Source organism: Pecten maximus, chromosome 15, assembly GCF_902652985.1.
Source record: "Pecten maximus chromosome 15, xPecMax1.1, whole genome shotgun sequence".
NCBI classification, from domain to species: domain Eukaryota; kingdom Metazoa; phylum Mollusca; class Bivalvia; order Pectinida; family Pectinidae; genus Pecten; species Pecten maximus.
In genome coordinates, this window is record NC_047029.1 from 11,711,006 (window position 1) to 11,736,097 (window position 25,092).

A 25,092-nucleotide genomic window follows, 5' to 3' on the forward strand; every position below is an offset into this window, starting at 1 on the left:
CATGGTGTCAGGGCCACAGGAAACTCGGGTTAGCTTCAAATATCAGCAAGTTAACTGCAAAGTCATTATTTCCAAGGAGTTCTTTTCAAGGTTTGATATATCTAAATTAACATATATATACATTTATCCTGCAACTGCCATCGCATTGTCGGAATACACCCACCATATATATTTTTGCTGTATACGGCAGTGACGGAAAACAGCTGTATTTTGGAATCTTAGCACGTGCGTCAGTTCGACTGACCTACTTCAAAGTGAAACTACGTTTAAAAGGCGAACATATTTCTATCATTTTTGACACCGTTTCACTTCAAAATGATTACTTTTGATGATTATTTTGATGACTCTTGCAGGATAAATAGAATACATGGTCAGTGTCTTAAAATATAAGCTGTATTTTTGGCTCGCCAAAATACAGCTTATATTTTAAGACACTGACCATGTATTCTCGATGTATATATATAGATATAACACAAAAATATCTAGTACCAAAAGGGGTGTAGTGCTATGGAAGTTTGTAGTAGCTGACTAAAATCATGTACATTGTACTTCAAACATAGCTGGCCCCAATGACTTCAATGTTGCTAGGCCGTCAACAAACACCTCCTCTTCTATTAAAATCTGATTCATAAAAAAATAGTTTTTTTTCCAATATAATATAAAGTGTCAGGAGTAAAGAGCTCCCCTCCAGACAGTGGGACATACAGGATATCACTGTTAATCTGATATTAATACTTGCTGTTGGAGATATATTCTAACAATCTCATTTTATGTAAATGCTTAAATCCTATCACCAAACAAAAGTATTCATAATTGCAATAACAAATGACATGTATAAACAGTATAGCAATGATAGAGAGACAGAATGTTTGTCCTAAATACATAAGAGATTCCCATAGAACACTTTCTTTCCACACTGATATGATTACTGCAGAAATCATGTTTATATATATTCATTGTGTAAATACATATGTATATATGATAACTTGAAAGAATGTTGTACGTGCATTTATAAGATAGAAAAAAAGACAAAATCGTTACAATTGCCTGAAGATGGCCGGAAAGCATTAGTGGTGTTTGTTTTGCCTTTTTCTCTCTATATATATATACTGCATATGTAAGAAGATCTAGAGATGTCCTTTGAATTTTGTCAACAAAACTAAAAGACTAATCATTTCCACACTGATTCTAATTGTAAAAATACCAAAAGCAATAGACCACTAGAGAGCGAGGATGATATGGTGAGATTTGCATAGTTGAATTTAGGAACTTAGTCCCTGTTTAAAAAACAATAAATATCAAAATACTTTGTAATGTGAATCACAAACGGTTTTATGAGAAAATGGATCACCATGACACCTATAGAAAATCATAAATGCTTCGAGTGTTATCCGGTATTCTCCCTAGATGATGGCTGTACTATCCATTAAACAAAGGCACAAGTCTAGATTTGTACACTTACTGGAACTGAATGCTAGAAATTTTATCAGATCATTATTAATAAAGTTGATAATGAAATTATTTTATTTCTTAAACAATATCTGTACAAAACCAGGTGTGCTCATAAATCATTAAGTGTTATGACTTTGGTAAATTTAATAAAAGATTACACAGTCCAAACGTACATTGCTCAGGGTAAAGCTTTATAAGGTGAACAGTGCCTCAATGTTTTTAATAATGAAAGGAATGATTTAATCATTGACAAGATGTTCACTTTAGCTAGCATTATTTCCAGGCGGTATTCATATTGACTGTGCATGCCATATGAATAAATTTGTGTGTTGTAGTTGCACAAATAAGTATGTTGAGATAATGAAATATATTTGTATCTGATTTAATGATATCATAGGTAATATACTGACAAAAATAAATATTCGTGATACTATAATATCTGGTGTGTGGCTATTTGGAACACTTTCTGTCTACTTAGTGGTCCCAGTACTTAATATTTAAAATATGTATCATAAATACTGTTACAGTATAATCTGTCAATTCACTGACACAACATTATAACAAATAAATAGACTTACACAAGTTATCATAAAGCATTACACTTCTATCACAAAATGTAACACAGGAAGCTTGTACATAATAACACTACCATACCATACACTGCCTATACACAAGTTCTCATTCTCTTTTTGTACATGTGTATTTACAATGATACACTTAAACACTTACTCTGCACAATATCAGTTATAATAATATTTGTCCATATCACAAAATAGGTACATGTATAGAATTTAAACACCTTGATACAGGTACATGTGAAATATAGATATCAGATCTACCTACAATCTCTTACATATAAAGTCTGATTTATCCAGACAATAAATACATACACTTCCCTTACACATAACACACACTGATAGACTCCAGATACTGGGTTCTGGATTCTTAATTATAACCAAATGAATTTTGAACAAAATATCCTGAGCATGTTCTGGCAATCAAAGTACTGTTATCAAGGAGTACTAGAATCAGATTCCAGAAATAATTCTTGTTTAATAGTGGAAAGTTGTGAAGGAATTCCTTGTGGTTTATCCCTAATAATTAACTTCCACCAACCAAACTGATCACATACAAAACGTTCACCTCCCGAGCCACATGTTCTGGTCATCATTTACAATACTTTGGGCAAGTTGTTGTACTTTATGAGTACAGTGTAATAAATGACTTGAGAGGAAAAATATGCTTACTTTTACTAGTAAGGGTTTCAGAGTTTGATATCTTCAGCACTTAGTCTCAGGGTCTTTAATCACACAACAGCCACCATTATTATACAACTTTGGCTTTACCAGACATTGAATTTCACTAGTATCCTGATCAAATGCTGAATACACCAGAACTTGTCAATCTTTTACATTGTACACAAATATACGCTGTCTCACAATTGCTACACTGCCTTCTTATTGGAGAGATGTCCTAGACCAATCTGATGAAACAGTTCTACACGGAAAGCCTTTTTGTCAAAACTCTCGGCTCCATATTTCTCCTTCAGCTCATGGCGGAGTTTGGATGACTGGTGGGCAACATGACGTGACTAAAATACAGAATAAACATAAATAAACATTGCAACATATACAGCAATTAATTAATACATGTATCACGATAACCAAAAAATATTCTAATGATGTTTATTGCAGTTGAGTTGTATAGATCGTCATGACTGTATCTAATTGTACAGGTCGTTATGACAGTATACCTATCTGTACAGGTTGTTATGTCTGTATACCTAACTGTACAGGTCGTTATGACAGTATACCTATCTGTACAGGTCGTTATGACAGTATACCTATCTGTACAGGTCGTTACGGCTGTATACCTATATATACCTACCTGTACAGGTCGTTATGTCTGTATACCTAACTGTACAGGTCGTTATGACAGTATACCTATCTGTACAGGTCGTTATGACAGTATACCTATCTGTACAGGTCGTTATGTCTGTATACCTAACTGTACAGGTCGTTATGACTATACCTAACTGTACAGGTCGTTATGACTATACCTAACTGTACAGGTCGTTATGACTATACCTAACTGTACAGGTCGTTATGACTGTACAGGTCGTTATGTCTGTATACCTAACTGTACAGGTCGTTATGACAGTATACCTATCTGTACAGGTCGTTATGACAGTATACCTATCTGTACAGGTCGTTATGTCTGTATACCTAACTGTACAGGTCGTTATGACTATACCTAACTGTACAGGTCGTTATGACTATACCTAACTGTACAGGTCGTTATGACTGTACAGGTCGTTATGTCTGTATACCTAACTGTACAGGTCGTTATGTCTGTATACCTATCTGTACAGGTCGTTATGTCTGTATACCTAACTGTACAGGTCGTTATGTCTGTATACCTAACTGTACAGGTCGTTATGACAGTATACCTAACTGTACAGGTCGTTATGTCTGTATACCTAACTGTACAGGTCGTTATGACAGTATACCTAACTGTACACGTCGTTATGTCTGTATACCTAACTGTACAGGTCGTTATGACAGTATACCTAACTGTACAGGTCGTTATGACAGTATACCTATCTGTTCAGGTCGTTACTGCTGTATACCTATATATACCTACCTGTACAGGTCGTTATGTCTGAATACCTAACCGTACAGGTCGTTATGTCTGTATACCTAACTGTACAGGTCGTTATGACTGTACAGGTCGTTATGTCTGTATACCTAACTGTACAGGTCGTTACGGCTGTATATCTAACTGTACAGGTCGTTACGGCTGTATACCTAACTGTACAAGTCGTTATGTCTGTATACCTAACTGTACAGGTCGTTATGACTATATCTAACTGTACAGATCGTTATGTCCGTATACCTAACTGTACAGGTCGTTATGACTGTATACCTAACTGTACAGGTCGTTACGGCTGTATACCTAACTGTACAGGTCGTTATGTCTGTATACCTAACTGTACAAGTCGTTATGTCTGTATACCTAACTGTACAGGTCGTTATGACAGTATACCTAACTGTACAGGTCGTTACGGCTGTATACCTAACTGTACAGGTCGTTATGTCTGTATACCTAACTGTACAGGTCGTTATGACAGTATACCTATCTGTACAGGTCGTTACGGCTGTATACCTATATATACCTACCTGTACAGGTCGTTATGTCTGTATACCTAACCGTACAGGTCGTTATGTCTGTATACCTAACTGTACAGGTCGTTATGACTGTACAGGTCGTTATGTCTGTATACCTAACTGTACAGGTCGTTACGGCTGTATACCTAACTGTACAGGTCGTTACGGCTGTATACCTAACTGTACAAGTCGTTATGTCTGTATACCTAACTGTACAGGTCGTTATGACTATACCTAACTGTACAGGTCGTTATGTCTGTATACCTAACTGTACAAGTCGTTATGTCTGTATACCTAACTGTACAGGTCGTTATGTCTGTATACCTAACTGTACAAGTCGTTATGTCTGTATACCTAACTGTACAGGTCGTTATGTCTGTATACCTAACTGTACAAGTCGTTATGTCTGTATACCTAACTGTACAGGTCGTTATGACTGTACAGGTCGTTATGTCTGTATGCCTAACTGTACAGGTCGTTACGGCTGTATACCTAACTGTACAGGTTGTTATGTCTGTATACCTAACTGTACAGGTCGTTATGTCTGTATACCTAACTGTACAAGTCGTTATGTCTGTATACCTAACTGTACAGGTCGTTATGACTATACCTAACTGTACAGGTCGTTACGGCTGTATACCTAACTGTACAGGTCGTTACGGCTGTATACCTAACTGTACAGGTCGTTACGGCTGTATACCTAACTGTACAGGTCGTTACGGCTGTATACCTAACTGTACAGGTTGTTACGGCTGTATACCTAACTGTACAGGTTGTTACGGCTGTATACCTAACAGTACAGGTTGTTATAACTGTATACATATCTATTCATGTCGCTATGTCTGTATACCTATCTGTACATGTCGTTACGGCTGTATACCTATATATACCTACCTGTTGTATCGTAACCTCCTTGTCCTGTAGGACAGCGTTGGCCTTCCTGTCCTTCCAGAGAAGATCTGCTTCAGTTTCTTTTCTCCAGGTCTCTACCTCCTTATGGATCCTAGAAAAGTCAGTTTTGTGTAAGTCAATAATTTTCTAATTGTAAGTACCAGATACTAAATTCATTTTGATTACAGGAACTCATTAAAACGCAACATTCAGATTTTGTTTTTATGGTTATCTAATATATGATGATGAAAATTCTTTTAATTAAAATCGTCATGGCAATTAAAAACACATTAACCCTATATACTAACTGTAGGTTAAAGGGTATTTATTCACTTATCAGTTTAATGCACTGTTTGGTTGAACAAATATAATCAACATAATATCCCTTCATAGATGATTTCTAATGGAGTCATCTATGAGGAAAATAATTTGTAATTACATGTACAGTCAAACCTGTCTATAGCGACCGCCCAAGGGGAGGCAGAAAAACGGTCACTATAGACAGGTTGCCTTTATAGACAGGTCAAAATTATTGCACCAACCAATTTACTTAAAACTGCCATAAATAAATTGTCATTGAACAGGGTATTCAGAAGACCAGTCAGAAGTTAAATAAATGCATAAACTTTATAAATCTGAAGGGTTTAATATTTAATGATTTGTGGACTCAAACACAAAATATAACTCAAAATGGTCTTATGGATATTTTTTTTTTTTAATATTTTGTTCTGAAGTAATGCTATATGTATCTATCAAATTATCTCCCTTTCTTTCATAAATAAAGAAAAAGAATACACAATAATTAATTAATTAATTATATTTGTGTTACTACTAATTATTTTGTGTTATAGTCTTACTTCTTAATACCAAAATATTTTTTTTCTGACCCAAATTGAAATCCGGATATTTGTGTCAGTTTACGACTTTTTATTAGTATTGACTAATTAAAGATGGCGGCAGTACAAACGCCAGTACCGACAGCTACGATTAAGAAAGGCATTATTGGCTTTCATGTGAGTAAATTTTGTTGACAGATATGACCAGTGTTTGTTATTGAAGTGATGTATCCTAGTTGTAATCACAAAATTAACTGACCGTGTCAAATGAAGCCACCTGTGCACAGTTGTAATGTAATACCGACACGCATGGTGACCCTCTCTTACCGACTCCTCTCTTACCGAGCCCCAGGCCAGGGCAGCTATCGTAATTATAGGCTTACAGGTGGTAGGGGTCTTTTGTTTATATACTCAGGCCAGGGTTGTGGTGGTCCTTTGTTTGTATAATCAAGCCAGGGTCTATGTGTCTGAATTTTCCGGGGATTTTATGAGGGATGACTGCCGAGATCAGAAGATGGCTGACAGAAATCGGTCGCTATAGAAAACAAATGAGCGACCGCCGTTCCGAAATCACCGGTCGTTAGCCACATTAGACAGGTAGTCGCAATACAGAGGGTCGTTATATAGTAAAATCTCACGGGGAATCTTAAAACCGGTCGTTATAGACAGGCAGTCGTTATATACAGGGGGTCGTTAGAGCAGGTTTGACTGTAAATGGCAAATTTTAATGGTTTCATCTCATGAGCTTTGATATTCATACCCATTCATCCAGTAGTGCATCTACAGGTTCTGATAACCATCAGTTCTAACAGAGATATAGACACTGACTACACTATCTCTAATAGGAAAAATAAATCATAAACAAGATGATAATACTTTATCTAAAGCACAGAATTGGAAAGGAGAGTACGAACGACATACAGTGAGGCAGATACAAGAAAACACAATGACATCCTTTAAAAACAATGTTACAATACATTGTGTAAATGGTGTCAAAGCAAAACAGAGCGTAGAAATTACTGAAGCCAACACTATGACCAACAAAAAGTCAACTACAACAACACTAGTCACACATTTCTAAAACCAAATAATCAACACTGTTCTAGTCCACACAAATCTTTCTTAGGAAGTTTTAGTAACAGGCATTTGCAGAAATAATGTTCCAAATTAATTCCTACTTTTTGATGCTGTTCTTCTGAGCCTGTTCTCGCTGAACTCTCTCCTCGTGAGCCTTGCGAGCTTTCATGTCCGTATTCCGAGCATTGACTTCACTTGCATGTCGCTCTGCCTGTAATGTAGAAGTAAATAATTGATTCAATAGAATATTCTATTTTTACCCAGATTATGATGTTTGAAAATGAATCAATATATTTTAGTCGTACATAGATCTATTATGCTGGCTTTCCTTCCATTTAGACATCTAAAAGCCAGAGTATTATGGGGAAGGCCAATATACACCTGTCTCATGCCAATGTAAATTCTTACATGAATAATACATGTAATAGCTCTATTCAAAATGTTGTTTTAGACGCAATAACTACATTTTATGGATACAAATCCTAGAAAAGTTTCATAGAGATTGCTTAAAAAAACTAGTGAAGATTAAAATACTGAAATAAACAAAGAGCAATTTAACAATTATAAGCTTTTAAAAACTATTGATTTCAAAATAAAATGTAGCTCAAGAAAACATTTCAGCAAATCATGACAATAAAGTCAACCAAGTTTAAAAGAGGTCAGTCGAAATCTGAGTGAGGAGATTCGTTAACATACTTTAACAAAGAGCAGGTAACTCTTTACAAAATTATTAATTTATAATCAATATACCACAAACACAACTACATAACTTGATTTTGAGAGAAGAGTTATGGACAAACAAATGTTAGGCTGAACAGATTTAAGGACAACACCACACTATAACATTCCTGTCAAATTTTGATACATCTATAAAATACACTCCAAATTTTTATTATTCTACAAGTTTCTCTTTTCCAGTAAAATGACAGGCCCACCCTGGTTTGATGGACTTACTGCTTTTCTGTGATTCTTGACACTACTTCTCCATTCTTCCAGCTCCTGATCCAATTTCTTCTGTGACAGTTTAGCAGATAAAGCTTTCTTCTCACGCTCCAATCTGTCAAATCATACATGAAAGTCAAACATCTAAATTGAGTAGCGAGTCTGAAAGTCCTGCAGTCCCTGAGATCACATTCCAAAATTATTTATCAAGCATTAGTTTCAAGGATTTAATTCTTCGACCTATACATTTATTGATCGCAAAAAGCCTATTATTCAATAAATTTGCCCATGTGATATTTTTGCTTACATTGTAGTCATGAGTACAATATATCATTGAGGCCCGGAGCATTTGCTGTGCCAATCAGAAATCCGTTGTGACATCATGATATGGACAATAAGGTAATGATATTTATAGAGATCCTTACAAGAGGATTTGTGATACTTACTGACTCATACGCAGTTCATTTTCCTTCTGCTGGGCAGCTAGATGAAGGTTGACCTCAGCAGAACTGTGGCGCTTGTGGATGGAATTCTTCATGTAGTCTTGGTCTTGTCTGTCATAATTTGGAGAAAATAACAATAGTAATTTGTGAGAAATCAAACAATTAAAATTTCTTGTAACATGTTGATGTGAGTGAGAATTAAGATTTCTAATCACAATACAGGTTATATAATTGTATATTTTTATCTATCAAAGATATCTCAAGATAAAAAATTACAGAATTTCCTCATCAAGATATTAACATGATTCACCTACAGAACGTACATCCCGATAAAAAGCTCAATCAGAAGTTACTTACTCGGCTAAATCATCTATCAATTTGCGTCTATCCTCAAATGTGTCCCGCTTGCTTCTGTTCTCCATTACTTTTTTCTGAAATAAAAAAAAATTAGTGGACGGTGTACAGAAAGTTTTTGATATTTTTTTGTTTTAACTTATATTTTAACTAGTAAAGTAACACAGAAAATCAGCAAAGGGGTCCCAAGAAAATGCTTGAAACAATACCTAATAATAAATCATGTTCTCAACATTCAGAATAATTTTTTTAAAACTTTATATCATAAACTGCTTAAATGTCTTGTCTATATCATCAATGATATTTGTAAAGGAAAATATATTAGCCATAATGTTTTATAGAAAAGAGATATGCTTTTACCTTATTTTGTAATCCTATTTCTTTTGTAAGTAAATCCAGTTATGTAAAAATTATGAAAACAAGCTACTGGGTACCGCTACAGCAATACATGTCCCCTACCAGCCCCTGCTAAAAAAGTAACAGTGACCTTGACCTTGACCCCAAAACCCTGAAACTAAAACTTGCGATGCTATGGTCCTTATTCATTGTGTGAAGTTTGATCAAAATCCCTCAAAGAATGAAGTCGCTAGTGCCGCTAGTCGGTTTGGCTTTACGCATGTACATAGTAATTTACATACATACGTACAAGATGGGTTTTACTGGTAGGAGACCAATAATGGTATCTGAACATTTCTATTGATAATTAAACAATTTTTTTTTAGTTTTCTGTATTCATTATTTTTTCGTTTTACTACAGTGGTGTTTTAGTAATATCATATTAAACTAAAATAAAAGAAGTCACCATGGAACAATATTCTATATCTATACCAACATACCATTGATTCCTGGAAAAGTTTAGCTTCTTTACGTTGAGCAGCAGTGTGAATATCATGGCGGTGTTTCTCCAGAACTAAGTCATTCATCTCATTCTCATCATGCTCCATTAACTGTCTATTGCGTTCCTGTACAAACAAAACCCATCAAAGGAATCATCATTGGTTTAATGTGACCCTGCTTATAACAAGGACAATGTTTTCAAATACCAGAACTTTAGCTCAAGGAAAACAAATAGGGAAACCATAGTGGGATTTTTCATTGAGAATGGGTTGGGATGAGAGTTTCCACAGAGAATGGGGTGGGATGGGAGTTTCCACAGAGAATGGGGTGGGATGAGAGTTTCCACAGAGAATGGGGTGGGATGAGAGTTTTTACAGAGAATGGGATCAGATGGGAGCCTCCACATATAATGGGGTGGATGGGAGTCTCCACAGAGAAAGCGGTAGGATGGGAGTTCCCTACGAGAAAGTGGTAGGATGGGAGTTTCCACAGAGAAAGTGGAAGAATGGGAGTTTCCACAGAGAATGGGGTGGAATGAGAGTTCCCACAGAGAATGCGGTTAGATGAGAGTTCCCACAGAGAAAGTGGTAGGATGGGAGTTTCCACAGAGAAAGTGATAGGATGGTAGTTTCCACAGAGAATGGGGTTAGAGGAAAGTTCCCACAGAGAAAGTGGTAGGATGGGAGTTTCCACAGAATATGAGGTTGGATGGGAGCTCCCCCGCCTCCCAGGGAATGAGGTAGGAAGGAAATGCTGGCATGGACATGGACTAAGGTGGGAAGGGTGTTTTGGAAAGGAAAGGTGCAGGAAGGAAGTTTGCACTGGGTAAGAAAGAAGATAGGAAGGATGGGAGTTTCCAAAGTGAATGGGAATAGAAGGGAATGCACAGAGTGTATGGGGTGGAATGGGAATACCAGCAGGAAATGGGACAGTGAAGGGGTTTGTACAGACAATATAGCAAGATGAGAATAGACCTTTATATAACTTTATAAATACTGGATGCTTGTGTGGCAAAGAGTCAGTGTCTGTTTACTAAATACCTGTGATAACTTTTTCAGCTGCTCCTTTTCTTTCATTTCAGCCAACTTCATATTCTGTAAGAGATATTTATAATAATGTAGTGTTTCAGTCAATATTACATGTGTTTCTAACTGGAACATTATTTATAATATTATATCTACCACTGAAGGAGATTGTAGGTGGTGTAGTATGAGGTTTGTCACACAAACCGAATACCTACCCTCATTGTCAGCTGAATATTGGAGGAACGTTTCCATTGAGCAGAACTTTCTTTTAGTTTACGTTCTCTGGCCTCAAGCAGCTCTGCCTCTACTTCCAATCGCTGTTTCTCTGTCTCCACCTAAGACACACAAATAGTTTATATCTAAGGTACTTGTGAAGATTGATCAAATTTAGGTCAAACATTTATCAAAGGCTCAGCAGACACTGTCAACATGTTTAATCTACTTACGTGTGGACATGCATTTGTAGATTCTGATAATTTCAAAGTTTTATGTCTTCACTTAGATAACTTACATCCAAATGTTTTAAGTTTATCAGAAAAACAATTACTGACCATTCGTCGATGTCTGATTCTATTTTCCTCAGCAAGCAGTTCTCGTCTCCTCATCTCAGAGACTATTTTTGCCTCCTCCTCTCGTTTGCGTTGTAGGTCCCACGCCAGATCAGCCATGTAGCGGTCCCGACTGACGGCCTTCTCTTCCTCTCCCTTACTCATCATCAGCTCCAGGATCTTCTCGTCCTGGTTAAAGTCAAATTAATTGTTGATTAGTTTTGTATCGTTTTATGGCCCACAGACCATGCAAAAAAAAGATGCTAACAGAAACAAGCATACAGGTATTGCTAAAGAAAAACATGTCTCCAACCGGCCCCTGCTAAAAATAGTAACGGTGACTATGACCCAAAAACCCTCAACTCAAACTTGTCGAAGACATTATGATCCTTTATCATTTTGTGTGAAGTTTGTTCAAAATCCCATATTAAAGGAAAGAAGCTGCTAAAGTGCTAATAATATTTTGAACCAAGTACAATGTACATACACTGTAGTACATAAATAATGTATGACGGACGGGTTGAAACCTATAGTACCCTGGCCCCCTTGTTTTACAGGTAGGGGACTAATAATTACATCAAACTGAAAAGTTTAAAGAAAAACTTAGACTATAATCGTTACAAAAGAATTGGTTGCAATAATTATTGTCGGAAAGGTATATCGCTGGTAAATAATCAAATATAAATGATGCATCAAAAATATTTTATTGATAGAATCCTAAAATTTTCCAAATGTCTGGTTAGGCTATAAAATGTGAGAACATTTTGATTACACTTGCTATCATGTAAAATAGATGATGAGAAATTAAATTGAACAATATTAAGTTTTTAACCAATTTGAAAATGCATTGTAATCACTACTGGAAAGCAACACTTATGATAAACCTCTGGTTAGTTCGAACACATGCATAGTTTAAACTTGCATTTTTTCTAGAAAAACAATAATTTTTAGCTAGTAATAGTTCCCACTCAGCCGATTTATATAGTTCGAACTTTCGTTATTTTGACGTTGTGGACTCGTATATTTTGAACTTAATTTTTCAACCTATAATTTCTTCAGATCAAACAGGATTGTCATTATCTATTTAATTTTGTTTGAACTAACCGGAGATTTACCGTAATGAGTGTAACCAAACTGAGCCATTGTTTTAAGACTAGCAGTGTATCTATAACTAGCATCAATACAGTGCACGATGGTCTAGCAGTCCTTGATGTATACCTGGGGAGGCTTGGTTTTGCAGGAGAGGCCCTCAAATGGAATAGATGGATAATAAATATCATATACTGATGAGTGATCGGACCTGGTGACAGACCCAGATAGCTCACTAAAGCCACTCAGCATTAGGTAGTTATCATTCACATAAAATATTTTGTTTAGGTTTTTTGAGAAAATGTTCTCAACACTTTATAGAGATACATATTCAAAAATGTCTAAATATAATGATTATAAATGCAAACTTTACTGTTTTACAACAATTGCAAAACAAGTTATAAATTATACCAAATTATATTAATCTCTCTTGTTAGCCAAGATTGAAGATTGAGGAGTCTTACTGTGGGAGGAAACTGAAGTACCCAAAGAAAACCCATATGGTTGGGCAGGTGACCCCGAACCTTTTCACGTCCTATCAAGTAATCAAACTGTGGCTGGCTAGGTGAAAGGCAAGTGTGTCCACTAGCTTTGCCACCCGATCACCCAAATACAATTGTTTAACATTACAGTGATTTGTTATAGAATAAAAGGCTTATTTTCTTCTATTAAGTTATTTCATCAAAGGTCTTAAAGCACACTCATTAGATTGACTATGAAATTATGTTATATATAAAGAGGTTGTCATAATATAAGCATGCTAGACATCTCTGATTAGGTGATCAATTAATATCTACAAATTATATTAGTTTTATCAAAATAGTTTTAATGATATTCTACTGTGGAAGATAATAAGTTTGAGTACCAGTAAAAATATTAAAACTGAAATAGCTGCAGATCATTTTTAACATATTTCAAATATTTTTGAAAAGAAAAGCATTCAACTCAAGTATTTATTGGTATTCCAATTAGGACATTCCTAGTTTTATGTTTTAGAGAGCATTGCCTTAAGCAAGCTATTTACTTTGAGAACACTTTAAATGACAACTCAACTCTGAATACTGTTTCAAAATATCAAAATAGAAAAGCCTATCAAAATCTAGGTTTTGTAGACAATCACAACAAAAAAAGATTTAAAAGGTATTTTTTCAAAAGTATGTGCAACATCTTTTAAGAGATACATTACTTACCCTGGGAGTTATACAGGTGGAACGAAGGTCCACAGACGAGGAACTGAGAGTTTTTCTCAGGGAGGGGTTAGAGATGGGGCGAGCATCCTTAACGGAAGATTTATTAAGGAGACAAGACCCACTGGAGCTGTTCAATGACAAGTTAGATGTACTGCGCGACCTTGACCTAGCTACAGATGACCTTCCAGTTCCCTTTCTTTTAATCCTTCCACTGAAAGCAGTTAGAAAAGTCAACATGATAACTTCAATGAAAATATCTGTTGATATTAGTTTTGGGAATCAATGAAAAATAAAACATTTCAAATATTACATATAACTATTTGTAATTAAGTTTATTAGCTTGCCATATACATAAATCTGTATATGATTAATGTATGCATTAATTATGTCACACAATTAATTCAAAAATATAAAACTGTTGGTTGTGACTGAAAATGTATAAGATGTACCTTTGTGCTGATTTTGGTCTGGGTCTTATTCTGTCTTTCTTTGACAACAATTCATTCCGTAACTTAAGACTTTCCTCATGTAGTTCATTGGCTCTGAGAAAGTGTATGTAAGGTATCAGCATTAATATTGTAAACATTCTTAATTTGACACACTCAACCAACTTACTTTGGTGCACCAACAATGATTACCATAGAAACCAATGTAAATTAACTACAATTGGCACAATCATAATTTTGGGGAATGCTTCAAGCACGAAAAACAATGAAATGAAATTACCACTTAAATTATTTACTGTTATATGAAAATATCAATGTAAAATCATTGCTATATTTAATTGTTTTTTTTATCAAAGTAAAAATTAAAAAACAACTACCAGTACAACAACCTTAAATATGTTTTTATAAATCAAACGATTGGAATGGTGAAAGCCACTTTTGATAACAAAATTCAGGAATCACATAAATATAAATATTTTGAACAAAAAAGATATTTCAAAATGATTCAGATACATGTAATGTCTCTAAGCAACTATTACAGTGCACATAGTCTGTAGTTGAGTGTTCAACCTTTAAAAATACTTTGAAGTTCCTTTCCACATGTTATTACTTTTCCAATTATGATGTAAAAAATTTGAATGAATTTTCAATTGAGAAGAAAGGTTTTGTCAATCAAAACATTTTACATGTAACTGGTTACCTTATATTCATAACAAGAGGCCCATGGGCCTTAACGGTCACCTGATTTTTGAAATATTTCAGTAAATTTGAATGAAAGAATGCATTTCAAAACAAATAAAACAAATGATAGTCAAAAATGTGATTTCCCTATAACTATAGTAAAGTTTATCCCCTCCCATGGGGCAAACGCGAGACCCCAGGGCTAGGAAATTCACAATTATGGTAAAGCACCTTAAGACCCTTCAATCTGTTAAGAGTATTTAATTCTACCTTATTTGGGCTGTAAGAAGAAGATTTTTAAAATTTCTGTTAATTTGACCCTTTTTGGCCCCGCCCATCAGCCCCTGGGGGTCAGTCAGGGCCAACATGTACATACCATCAAACTGTCATCCCAAGCTGATAATGTTAACGAAGTTAGAATGAATTCCAATAAAAATTCAACAAATAATAGTCAAAAATGTGATTTCCCTATATAAACTATAGTAAAGTTTACCCCCTCCCCAGGGGCAAACGTGAGACTCCAGGGTCATGAAATTCACAATTTTGGTAAAGCACCTTAAGATCCTTCCATCTATGAAGAGTATTTGATTCTACCATATCTAAGAGTAGAGAAAAAGATTTTTGAAATTTTTGTCAATTTGACCCTTTTTGGCCCCGCCCACCAGCCCCTGGGGTTCAACTAGGGCCAACATGTACATACCATCAAAGTGTCATCCCATGCTGATAATTTGAACCAAGTTAGAATGAATTCCAATACAAATCCAACAAATAATAGTCAAAAATGTGATTTCCCTATATAAACTATAGTAAAGTTTACCCCCTCCCCAGGGGCAAACGTGAGACCCCAGGGTCATGAAATTCACAATTTTGGTAAAGCACCTTAAGACCCTTCCATCTATGAAGAGTATTTGATTCTACCATATCTGAGAGTAGAGAAGAAGATTTTTGAAATTTTTGTCAATTTTACCCTTTTTGGCCCCGCCCACCAGCCCCTGGGGGTCAACTAGGGCCAACATGTACATACCATCAAAGTGTCATCCCATGCTGATAATGTGATACAAGTTAGAATGAATTCCAATACAAATCCAACAAATAATAGTCAAAAATGTGATTTCCCTATATAAACTATAGTAAAGTTTACCCCCTCCCCAGGGGTAAACGTGAGACCCCAGGGTCATGAAATTCACAATTTTGGTAAAGCACCTTAAGACCCTTCCATCTATGAAGAGTATTTGATTCTACCATATCTGAGAGTAGAGAAGAAGATTTTTGAAATTTTTGTCAATTTTACCCTTTTTGGCCCCGCCCACCAGCCCCTGGGGGTCAACTAGGGCCAACATGTACATACCATCAAAGTGTCATCCCATGCTGATAATGTGATACAAGTTAGAATGAATTCCAATACAAATCCAACAAATAATAGTCAAAAATGTGATTTCCTTATATAAACTATAGTAAAGTTTACCCCCTCCCCAGGGGCAAACATGAGACCCCAGGGTCATGAAATTCACAATTGTGGTAAAGCACCTTAAGACCCTTTCATCTATGAAGAGTGTTTGATTCCACCTTATCTGAGAGTAGAGAAGAAGATTTTTGAAGTTTTAGTCAATTTGACCCTTTTTGGCCCTGCCCCTCAGGCTCCTGGGGGGTGGGGACCATATAATTCACAATTTTGGTTCACCCTCAGCCATGAAAGCTTCCTGTAAAATTTCATTGAATTTGGTTCAGCAGTTTTTAAGAAGAAGTTGAAAATGTAAATTGTTTACGACGCACGACGCACGACGCCGGACAAAAGGCGATTGCAATAGGTCAACTGAGACTTCGTCTCAGGTGACTGGTCTGGGTCTTATTCTGTCTTTCTTTGACAACAATTCATTCCGTAACTTAAGACTTTCCTCATGTAGTTCATTGGCTCTGAGAAAGTGTATGTAAGGTATCAGCATTAATATTGTAAACATTCTTAATTTGACACACTCAACCAACTTACTTTGGTGCACCAACAATGATTACCATAGAAACCAATGTAAATTAACTACAATTGGCACAATCATAATTTTGGGGAATGCTTCAAGCACGAAAAACAATGAAATGAAATTACCACTTAAATTATTTACTGTTATATGAAAATATCAATGTAAAATCATTGCTATATTTAATTGTTTTTTTTATCAAAGTAAAAATTAAAAAACAACTACCAGTACAACAACCTTAAATATGTTTTTATAAATCAAACGATTGGAATGGTGAAAGCCACTTTTGATAACAAAATTCAGGAATCACATAAATATAAATATTTTGAACAAAAAAGATATTTCAAAATGATTCAGATACATGTAATGTCTCTAAGCAACTATTACAGTGCACATAGTCTGTAGTTGAGTGTTCAACCTTTAAAAATACTTTGAAGTTCCTTTCCACATGTTATTACTTTTCCAATTATGATGTAAAAAATTTGAATGAATTTTCAATTGAGAAGAAAGGTTTTGTCAATCAAAACATTTTACATGTAACTGGTTACCTTATAGTCATAAAAATCTTTCTGTTAGAGTTCATCAGCTAGCTTTAAATGCTAATCGCTAGATATCTTGTGCTGATAAATTTATCTTTCATAAACGATAACAGTTTTATGTTTGAAATACTGATACCTAGCGATATACCTTTTGTTGATGTCTGTGTCAGAGACACGTTTATGCCCCACAGACGTGGCCCAGGCTGTCCTCTGACGCTGAATGCTTCCTCTCACCTGGCTCAGGTCCTCATCTTATAAATTATACAAAAAATATAATTATCATAAATTTTATTTTATAACAATTGTGAAACAGATTATATCAGCTTATATTTATCATGCTTGTTAGTCTGGTTGAATGTGAGAGGGGTTATGTAGTGGGAGCAAACCAGGGCACTTAGTTAAGCAGGTGACCCTGAGCATTATCACATCAAATTGGGATCTGAACCCTGTTCACCTTAATTTGTTGAATGTGTTACTAGTGAAGAGCCTAACCACTTATAGCAAGAGAAGTCATTAATCTAGTTCCTGGTTGTTGTACATTTCCCTTTAAATGACTGCTACAGTAGTACATTAGGAATATACTTTTCCTTGGAACTGACTGTATGAGAATTTACCATGGACCTGATTGTATTGGTACTCATGATATATGAGAATTGCTTTGTTCATTGTAATAAGAAATTAGAGTCATAATTTTATTTTTAAATCAGTCATTTTTCGTGTAGGATTTATTTTTGCATTCATATGGGAGTGAGGGTCAATCGTGAATTTAAATCCTTTGTGATTATTTATGATGTGAATAACACCTTGGAAGGGGGGGGGGGGGGGGGGGGGGCGAAAAAAAAGTATCACAAAATCTAAGTGATTCACAGGAATCAGTTTAGTGTTTCTTACCAGAATTAGATTTGAACAATCTAGATTTCAAGATTTCTAGATTATCAATATAAGTCTTGTGGGGTCCATGACCCCAACAATTCATCATTCCCAAATTTAAAGTCATTTTTAGATGAGCGTTCACAAAATCATGTATTCACAATTACATCTGAAAAAGTCAGTTTGCGAAAAAAAAGTATCACAAAATCTAAGTGATTCACAGGAATCAGTTTAGTGTTTCTTACCAGAATTAGATTTGAACAATCTAGATTTTCTCAGGGACTTTTTAGCCAGGCCAGAGTATTTGTTCCCAGAGTTAAGTTTTTTATTTCTGTTGCGGACTTGATTCTCCTGGTCCTTCAGTTTGTTCCTTTCATCACGAGCCGTTTTCAGCTTTACTACAACAGCACACATGAGTGAAAACGTCAACAAATAAACAAGAAACCAATCACTGAAATGTCAGAATTGTTCTCCATCAATTCTTATCTTTTTGCACACTGATTTATCATTGTCATCTGCTATAAACTTTTAAATATGTTGATATAACTGAATCTGCTTTCTGATTGGATACTATTCTGAATATCTTAATGGAATACCTTGTATAAATTGTAGCAACTGTTGCAGAGTTTCAGACTGGATTTTTAAAAGCAAATTTCTCTCTAAATCAGAAAGTGCTTCAGTCAACAGTTTGTATCACTTCAGTATAATCTATCTTACTCAGTCTCATGTGGACACAGCTGATTTTTCGTAACTACTGTAGTGACATGTTGATCTCAATGTAATAACTCACGTTGTCGTTGTTGTTCGTGGTCATCGTAGATGTTGTAGATTGTGCGGAGAGGAACATCTTGAGGAAGTAATTCCTCTTGGAATTCTGCCAGTGGCTTGTACAACAGGTCGACTGGCTGTAACATCCAAAAACAGTGTTACAAACACACAGATATTATCACATAGAAAGCTAGGGACAAACACAATTTAATAAAGTCTCTTAGTATGACTCACAGGTCAACTTGCTGTACCAGTGTCACCAACACAGACATGTGACAGATCACTTACACAGGGACAGATACAATTCATATAGTGTAATACTAGTATGACTTACAGGTCCAGTGTTTGATGGTCCGATGGCCTGAGGCTATAGAAAACCTGGTCAGTCTATGTAAAATTTCTAAGTGTTATAAATGGCCCGATTGGCTATGAAAATTTGAGTCCTGACATACATTACAATTGATGTAAACAACATTCCTATATTTTCTGACAAATGATCATATGAAATCAGAGCTTTCAACAATATGTTTACAAAATTGGTCTATGGAAAAACGACTTGAGCTATGGGATTTCATTTTTCTGTAGACAAATTGTCTAAGGAATTTTCATATATACTTTCATACACTGCAGGTCACACTACTCCTATACAACAGGTCAACTTTTATGTAACTTCCAAAAGAGTCTCACAAACACATAATCACCAAACAGAGAGGAACATTACAGATACAAAATCATTTAGTCAAATACTCTATATACTAACCTTGACGCCCAGCTTTGCACATGCCTCCAGTGACCTAGGACTTGTCAGGACATATTTGCCGTCCTCGTAGTGGGGATCCTCAAAGTTATAGAGGTCAATCTTCAGTTCATTCAACTGACTGGCCAGCTGACTTACTCTAGGGCTCTCTGTCAATACCAATGCATATATCTTAATGTATATATATACTCTAAATGCCAACTCTGCATGTAGCAGCAAGGTATACAGATACTGGTTAAAAAATGAAAAATTGGAGATATCCATTTCTTCATGTTTCAACTTATTCATAGTTGGTGTCAATGTCTCACAATGCTGTGTCAAGTTACATTATATCAAATATTGGAAATTCGAAAGATGTTGACACATACAAGTGAGAAAAGTTCAGAAAACATGTTACTAAAGTCTAAGCTCACTATGTGGTTTATCAGTAATTCAGCATCAATGTCCATAATGTCATCACTGTGGGATTGTTTAATGATATATATATATAAAGAGGTTACACAATGAGTGATTGTTGGATATGGAATTTATTTCACACGAGTAAGTTATTTTTTAAAAGTTACAAAAGACACAAGCTATATATATATCTAAAAATCACAAGTCGTGTGGCCTGTTTCTACCACAATGATATTGGCTAGAATCGAGGGGAAACGTTACCAAGTCTTATTTCGCGTATACAAATAAGGTGTACAGGTAACGGCCGGGACCCGATGATGTGACGTCATTCGATTATTGATGACGTCAATAACAATTGCAGCTCGGGTCATAGTTCGAATTATTGACCAATCAAAAGACCGGAACGTCATATACCATTAGTGGTATATAACACATATTTATCCAACAGTCGAGTCATTTATACAATGGCCTGAGAGTGGAATAACACAGTGTATTGTGGTAGAAACAGTGATATATACCATCCTTTTATTGCGACCAATGGTAAGGTTATATTATAGGACCATGCATTATATAATTATAGTTGCTATTACTGGTGCAGTCTACAAATTTACTGATCATGAGGTGTTCACTTAGAAGACAACCAGATTTTGGCGAGTCGCTAGAAAATATTTATACCTCACTATCAGCCCCAATCTGAATGGGTGTGCAATGCAGAGATGCAAGTTGCATTAAAGGACCTGGGGCTGGGGTGTAAAATGTTATGCACAAACAGAGATAAATGCTGACTTTCATAGTCCGATATAGCAGGCCAACTCTTCAGGAGAGGGGCCACAATAGCTCAGTTGGTTATAGAGCACTGATCACATAACCTGAGGTGAAGATCTGATCATGAGGTGCAAGTGTCTTTATATACATGTTTCTGGGGAAGCTGAGAAATGGGCCGGTCTGTGCTGAAGTTGTGTCCTTGGGCATGACACTTTATATTTACTCTAAATCTCTGGATGGCATGCAAAAGGTATCATATAGTCATCAACTAAATGTACTACAATTTCAGACCCTGCATCAAAATGACCTTACAATTGGCTTGCTTCACGTACAGGCGATAAACCAAGTAAACAAACAAAATCTGCCCTATATCACTCACTCTGAATAGGGGTGTGGGAAAAGCAGTATTCTAGTTTAGATCATGACCGTCATGTCAAGAAACTTTGGATTTAATATGTGAATGAAACAAACAATTAAGTGTACTTTTGTGGGGAATAAAATGTGTATAATTAAATCACATAATAATATAATGATCATTAGAATGTGAAATTATCTTTGTTGTGTCATTTGCAACTATTAATAAATTCATCAGAATAACTATTTACTTCGTAAATTATTTTCTCCTGTGCAAATGATACAGAGTGCAAAAGGAGTGGGCCGGCGTCGGTATATATATGTCAGTTCACATTCCTGACGGGGTGTACTAGTCGGCAGGAATGTGTTCTCCTGTTCTTCACAAGAGTATTTTTGCAGAAAATTGCTAATACAGTTGTTATAAATATAGCAATGACAATGAATGAAATGTGTTGATAAATGGTCCGTACTGTATATGTACAGTAGCCTATATGAACAACGGACCGTGAACAGGATTTAATTAATCTGTAAATATTTCGACAAGCTTCCCCAGCATAAACAATCCATCATGAAAACAAGGAGTATAAACTGCAGCATACATTACACTGATATGTTCCATATGATACATAAAGTTGTTTTTTTGATATTTACAATATTCACAAATTTCTCTGCCGCGAGCAGGACAAACTTGCAAAAACATGTTTGTGCAACTTAAAACACAAATGGTAGATTCACGCTCATTTAAGGTAGAAGGAGAATCTTCCTGCTAAAATCATTGCAAATCAGTAAGATACAAACCATTGGCCGCTTCTGATAGATAACTGGGATCCATGACAACTGAGTATTTCGATAAAACACAATAAGTAGGCGTCTGCCTGGAATTGTCATTCAGTGGCCGCCATGTCTAAACAAAACGCAGGTGAAATCTCGTTTTAACGAGATGTGCGTAATACGGTGTCATAAAATCCGCAAAAGAGAAATTCAGTGACCTAGGACACGGCTCGGGCAGACAACTCCGATCCGCGAGGTGCCGATTTATTTTGCAAACACTTAAAATGTGTTAAAAATAAAATAAAATAAGTACTGTAGCAAAACTACTATCTGTGTAATATGCGGGTTATCAATGAGTGTTGTGTGAAGAAAGCGTGCACAGGTGGAGAATATTTCAGTAGTGAGAGGGTAGGTGGTATAAGATATGGGTGTGTGATTTAAGAGTTTAAGTAAGCGGATCAGAGTAGGGCGTATTTACAAGAGTGTGAGTAGTGAGAGGGTGTGGATAGTAGAAAAACGTGGGTAGTACATTATACGGGTACGATGGTAAAGAGAAGAGAAGGCGTGGGCTATGATATTGAGATAGAATGTTGAGAGGGCATGGATAAAGAGAGGGAAATGATAGAGGGATGGTTTGAGTTGTGGGAGGATGAGCGTAGTGAGTTGATTTTAACAGTCAGTAGTGAGAGGATATACATGGGTAGATATAGGATGAGAGTAGTAAGAGGGTATATGGGTAGACAGGATGTCAGTAGTGAGAGGGTATATGGGTAGACAGAGGGTGTGAGTAGTGAGAGGGTACAGTGTATATGGGTAGGCAGAGGTTGTGAGTAGTGAGGGTATATGGGTAGATAGTGGGTGTGATTAGTGAGAGGGTATATGGGTAGACAGAGGGTGTGAGTAGTGAGAGGGTATATGGGTAGATAGTGGGTGTGAGTAGTGAGAGGGTATATGGGTAGACAGAGAGTGTGAGTAGTGAGAGGGTATATAGGTAGATAGTGGGTGTGAGTAGTGAGAGGGTATATGGGTAGACAGAGGGTGTGAGTAGTGAGAGGGTATATGGGTAGATAGTGGGTGTGAGTAGTGAGAGGGTATATGGGTAGATAGAGAGTGTGAGTAGTGAGAGGGTATATGGGTAGACAGAGGGTGTGAGTAGTGAGAGGGTATATGGTAGGCAGAAGGTATGAGTAGTGAGAGGGTATATGGGTAGACAGAGAGTGTGAGTAGTGAGAGGGTATATGGGTAGACAGAGGGTGTGAGTAGTGAGAGGGTATATGGGTAGACAGAGAGTGTGAGTAGTGAGAGGGTATATGGTAGACAGAGGATGTGAGTAGTGAGAGGGTATATGGGTAGATAGTGGGTGTGAGTAGTGAGAGGGTACATGGGTAGACAGAGAGTGTGAGTAGTGAGAGGGTATATGGGTAGACAGAGAGTGTGAGTAGTGAGAGGGTATATGGGTAGACAGAGAGTGTGAGTAGTGAGAGGGTATATGGGTAGACAGAGAGTGTGAGTAGTGAGAGGGTATATAGGTAGATAGTGGGTGTGAGTAGTGAGAGGGTATATGGGTAGACAGAGGGTGTGAGTAGTGAGAGGGTATATGGGTAGATAGTGGGTGTGAGTAGTGAGAGGGTATATGGGTAGATAGAGAGTGTGAGTAGTGAGAGGGTATATGGGTAGACAGAGGGTGTGAGTAGTGAGAGGGTATATGGTAGGCAGAAGGTATGAGTAGTGAGAGGGTATATGGGTAGACAGAGAGTGTGAGTAGTGAGAGGGTATATGGGTAGACAGAGGGTGTGAGTAGTGAGAGGGTATATGGGTAGACAGAGAGTGTGAGTAGTGAGAGGGTATATGGTAGACAGAGGATGTGAGTAGTGAGAGGGTATATGGGTAGATAGTGGGTGTGAGTAGTGAGAGGGTACATGGGTAGACAGAGAGTGTGAGTAGTGAGAGGGTATATGGGTAGACAGAGAGTGTGAGTAGTGAGAGGGTATATGGGTAGACAGAGAGTGTGAGTAGTGAGAGGGTATATGGGTAGACAGAGAGTGTGAGTAGTGAGAGGGTATATGGGTAGATAGTGGGTGTGAGTAGTGAGAGGGTATATGGGTAGACAGAGAGTGTGAGTAGTGAGAGGGTATATGGGTAGACAGAGAGTGTGAGTAGTGAGAGGGTATATGGGTAGACAGAGAGTGTGAGTAGTGAGAGGGTATATGGGTAGACAGAGTGTGTGAGTAGTGAGAGGGTATATGGGTAGACAGAGGGTATGAGTAGTGAGAGGGTATATGGGTAGACAGAGGGTATGAGTAGTGAGAGGGTATATGGGTAGACAGAGAGTGTGAGTAGTGAGAGGGTATATGGGTAGACAGAGGGTATGAGTAGTGAGAGGGTAAATGGGTAGATAGTGGGTGTGAGTAGTGAGAGGGTAAATGGGTAGATAGTGGGTGTGAGTAGTGAGAGGTTATATGGGTAGACAGAGGGTGTGAGTAGTGAGAGGGTATATGGGTAGACAGAGGATGTGAGTAGTGAGAGGGTATATGGGTAGACAGAGAGTGTGAGTAGTGAGAGGGTGTATGGGTAGACAGAGGATGTGAGTAGTGAGAGGGTATATGGGTAGATAAAGAGTGTGAGTAGTGAGAGGGTATATGGGTAGACAGAGGGTGTGAGTAGTGAGAGGGTATATGGGTAGACAGTGGGTGTGAGTAGTGAGGGTATATGGGTAGATAGTGGGTGTGAGTAGTGAGAGGGTATATGGGTAGACAGAGGGTGTGAGTAGTGAGAGGGTATATGGGTAGACAGAGAGTGTGAGTAGTGAGAGGGTATATGGGTAGACAGTGGGTGTGAGTAGTGAGGGTATATGGGTAGATAGTGGGTGTGAGTAGTGAGAGGGTATATGGGTAGACAGAGAGTGTGAGTAGTGAGAGGGTATA

At 36.7% G+C, this 25,092-nt stretch overlaps 1 protein-coding gene across 1 annotated transcript; it reads right to left on the reverse strand.

The window, feature by feature from the left end:
* Nucleotides 1-380: 380 nt before the first annotated feature.
* On the reverse strand, nucleotides 381-22,306 carry LOC117343257 (coiled-coil domain-containing protein 177-like). The gene is made up of 20 exons (XM_033905602.1): nucleotides 22,196-22,306; nucleotides 19,886-20,031; nucleotides 19,148-19,262; nucleotides 18,603-18,755; nucleotides 17,636-17,738; nucleotides 16,814-16,892; nucleotides 14,713-14,732; nucleotides 14,301-14,465; nucleotides 13,852-14,062; nucleotides 12,791-12,820; nucleotides 11,576-11,761; nucleotides 11,240-11,359; nucleotides 11,040-11,093; nucleotides 9,999-10,124; nucleotides 9,166-9,239; nucleotides 8,812-8,919; nucleotides 8,378-8,480; nucleotides 7,525-7,634; nucleotides 5,514-5,622; nucleotides 381-3,043 (listed from the first exon to the last, which is right to left on the reverse strand). Exons 1-20 carry the CDS (start codon nucleotides 22,227-22,229, stop codon nucleotides 2,897-2,899), a joined length of 2,193 nt encoding a protein of 730 aa, XP_033761493.1. The 5' UTR covers nucleotides 22,230-22,306; the 3' UTR covers nucleotides 381-2,896.
* Nucleotides 22,307-25,092: the final 2,786 nt, after the last annotated feature.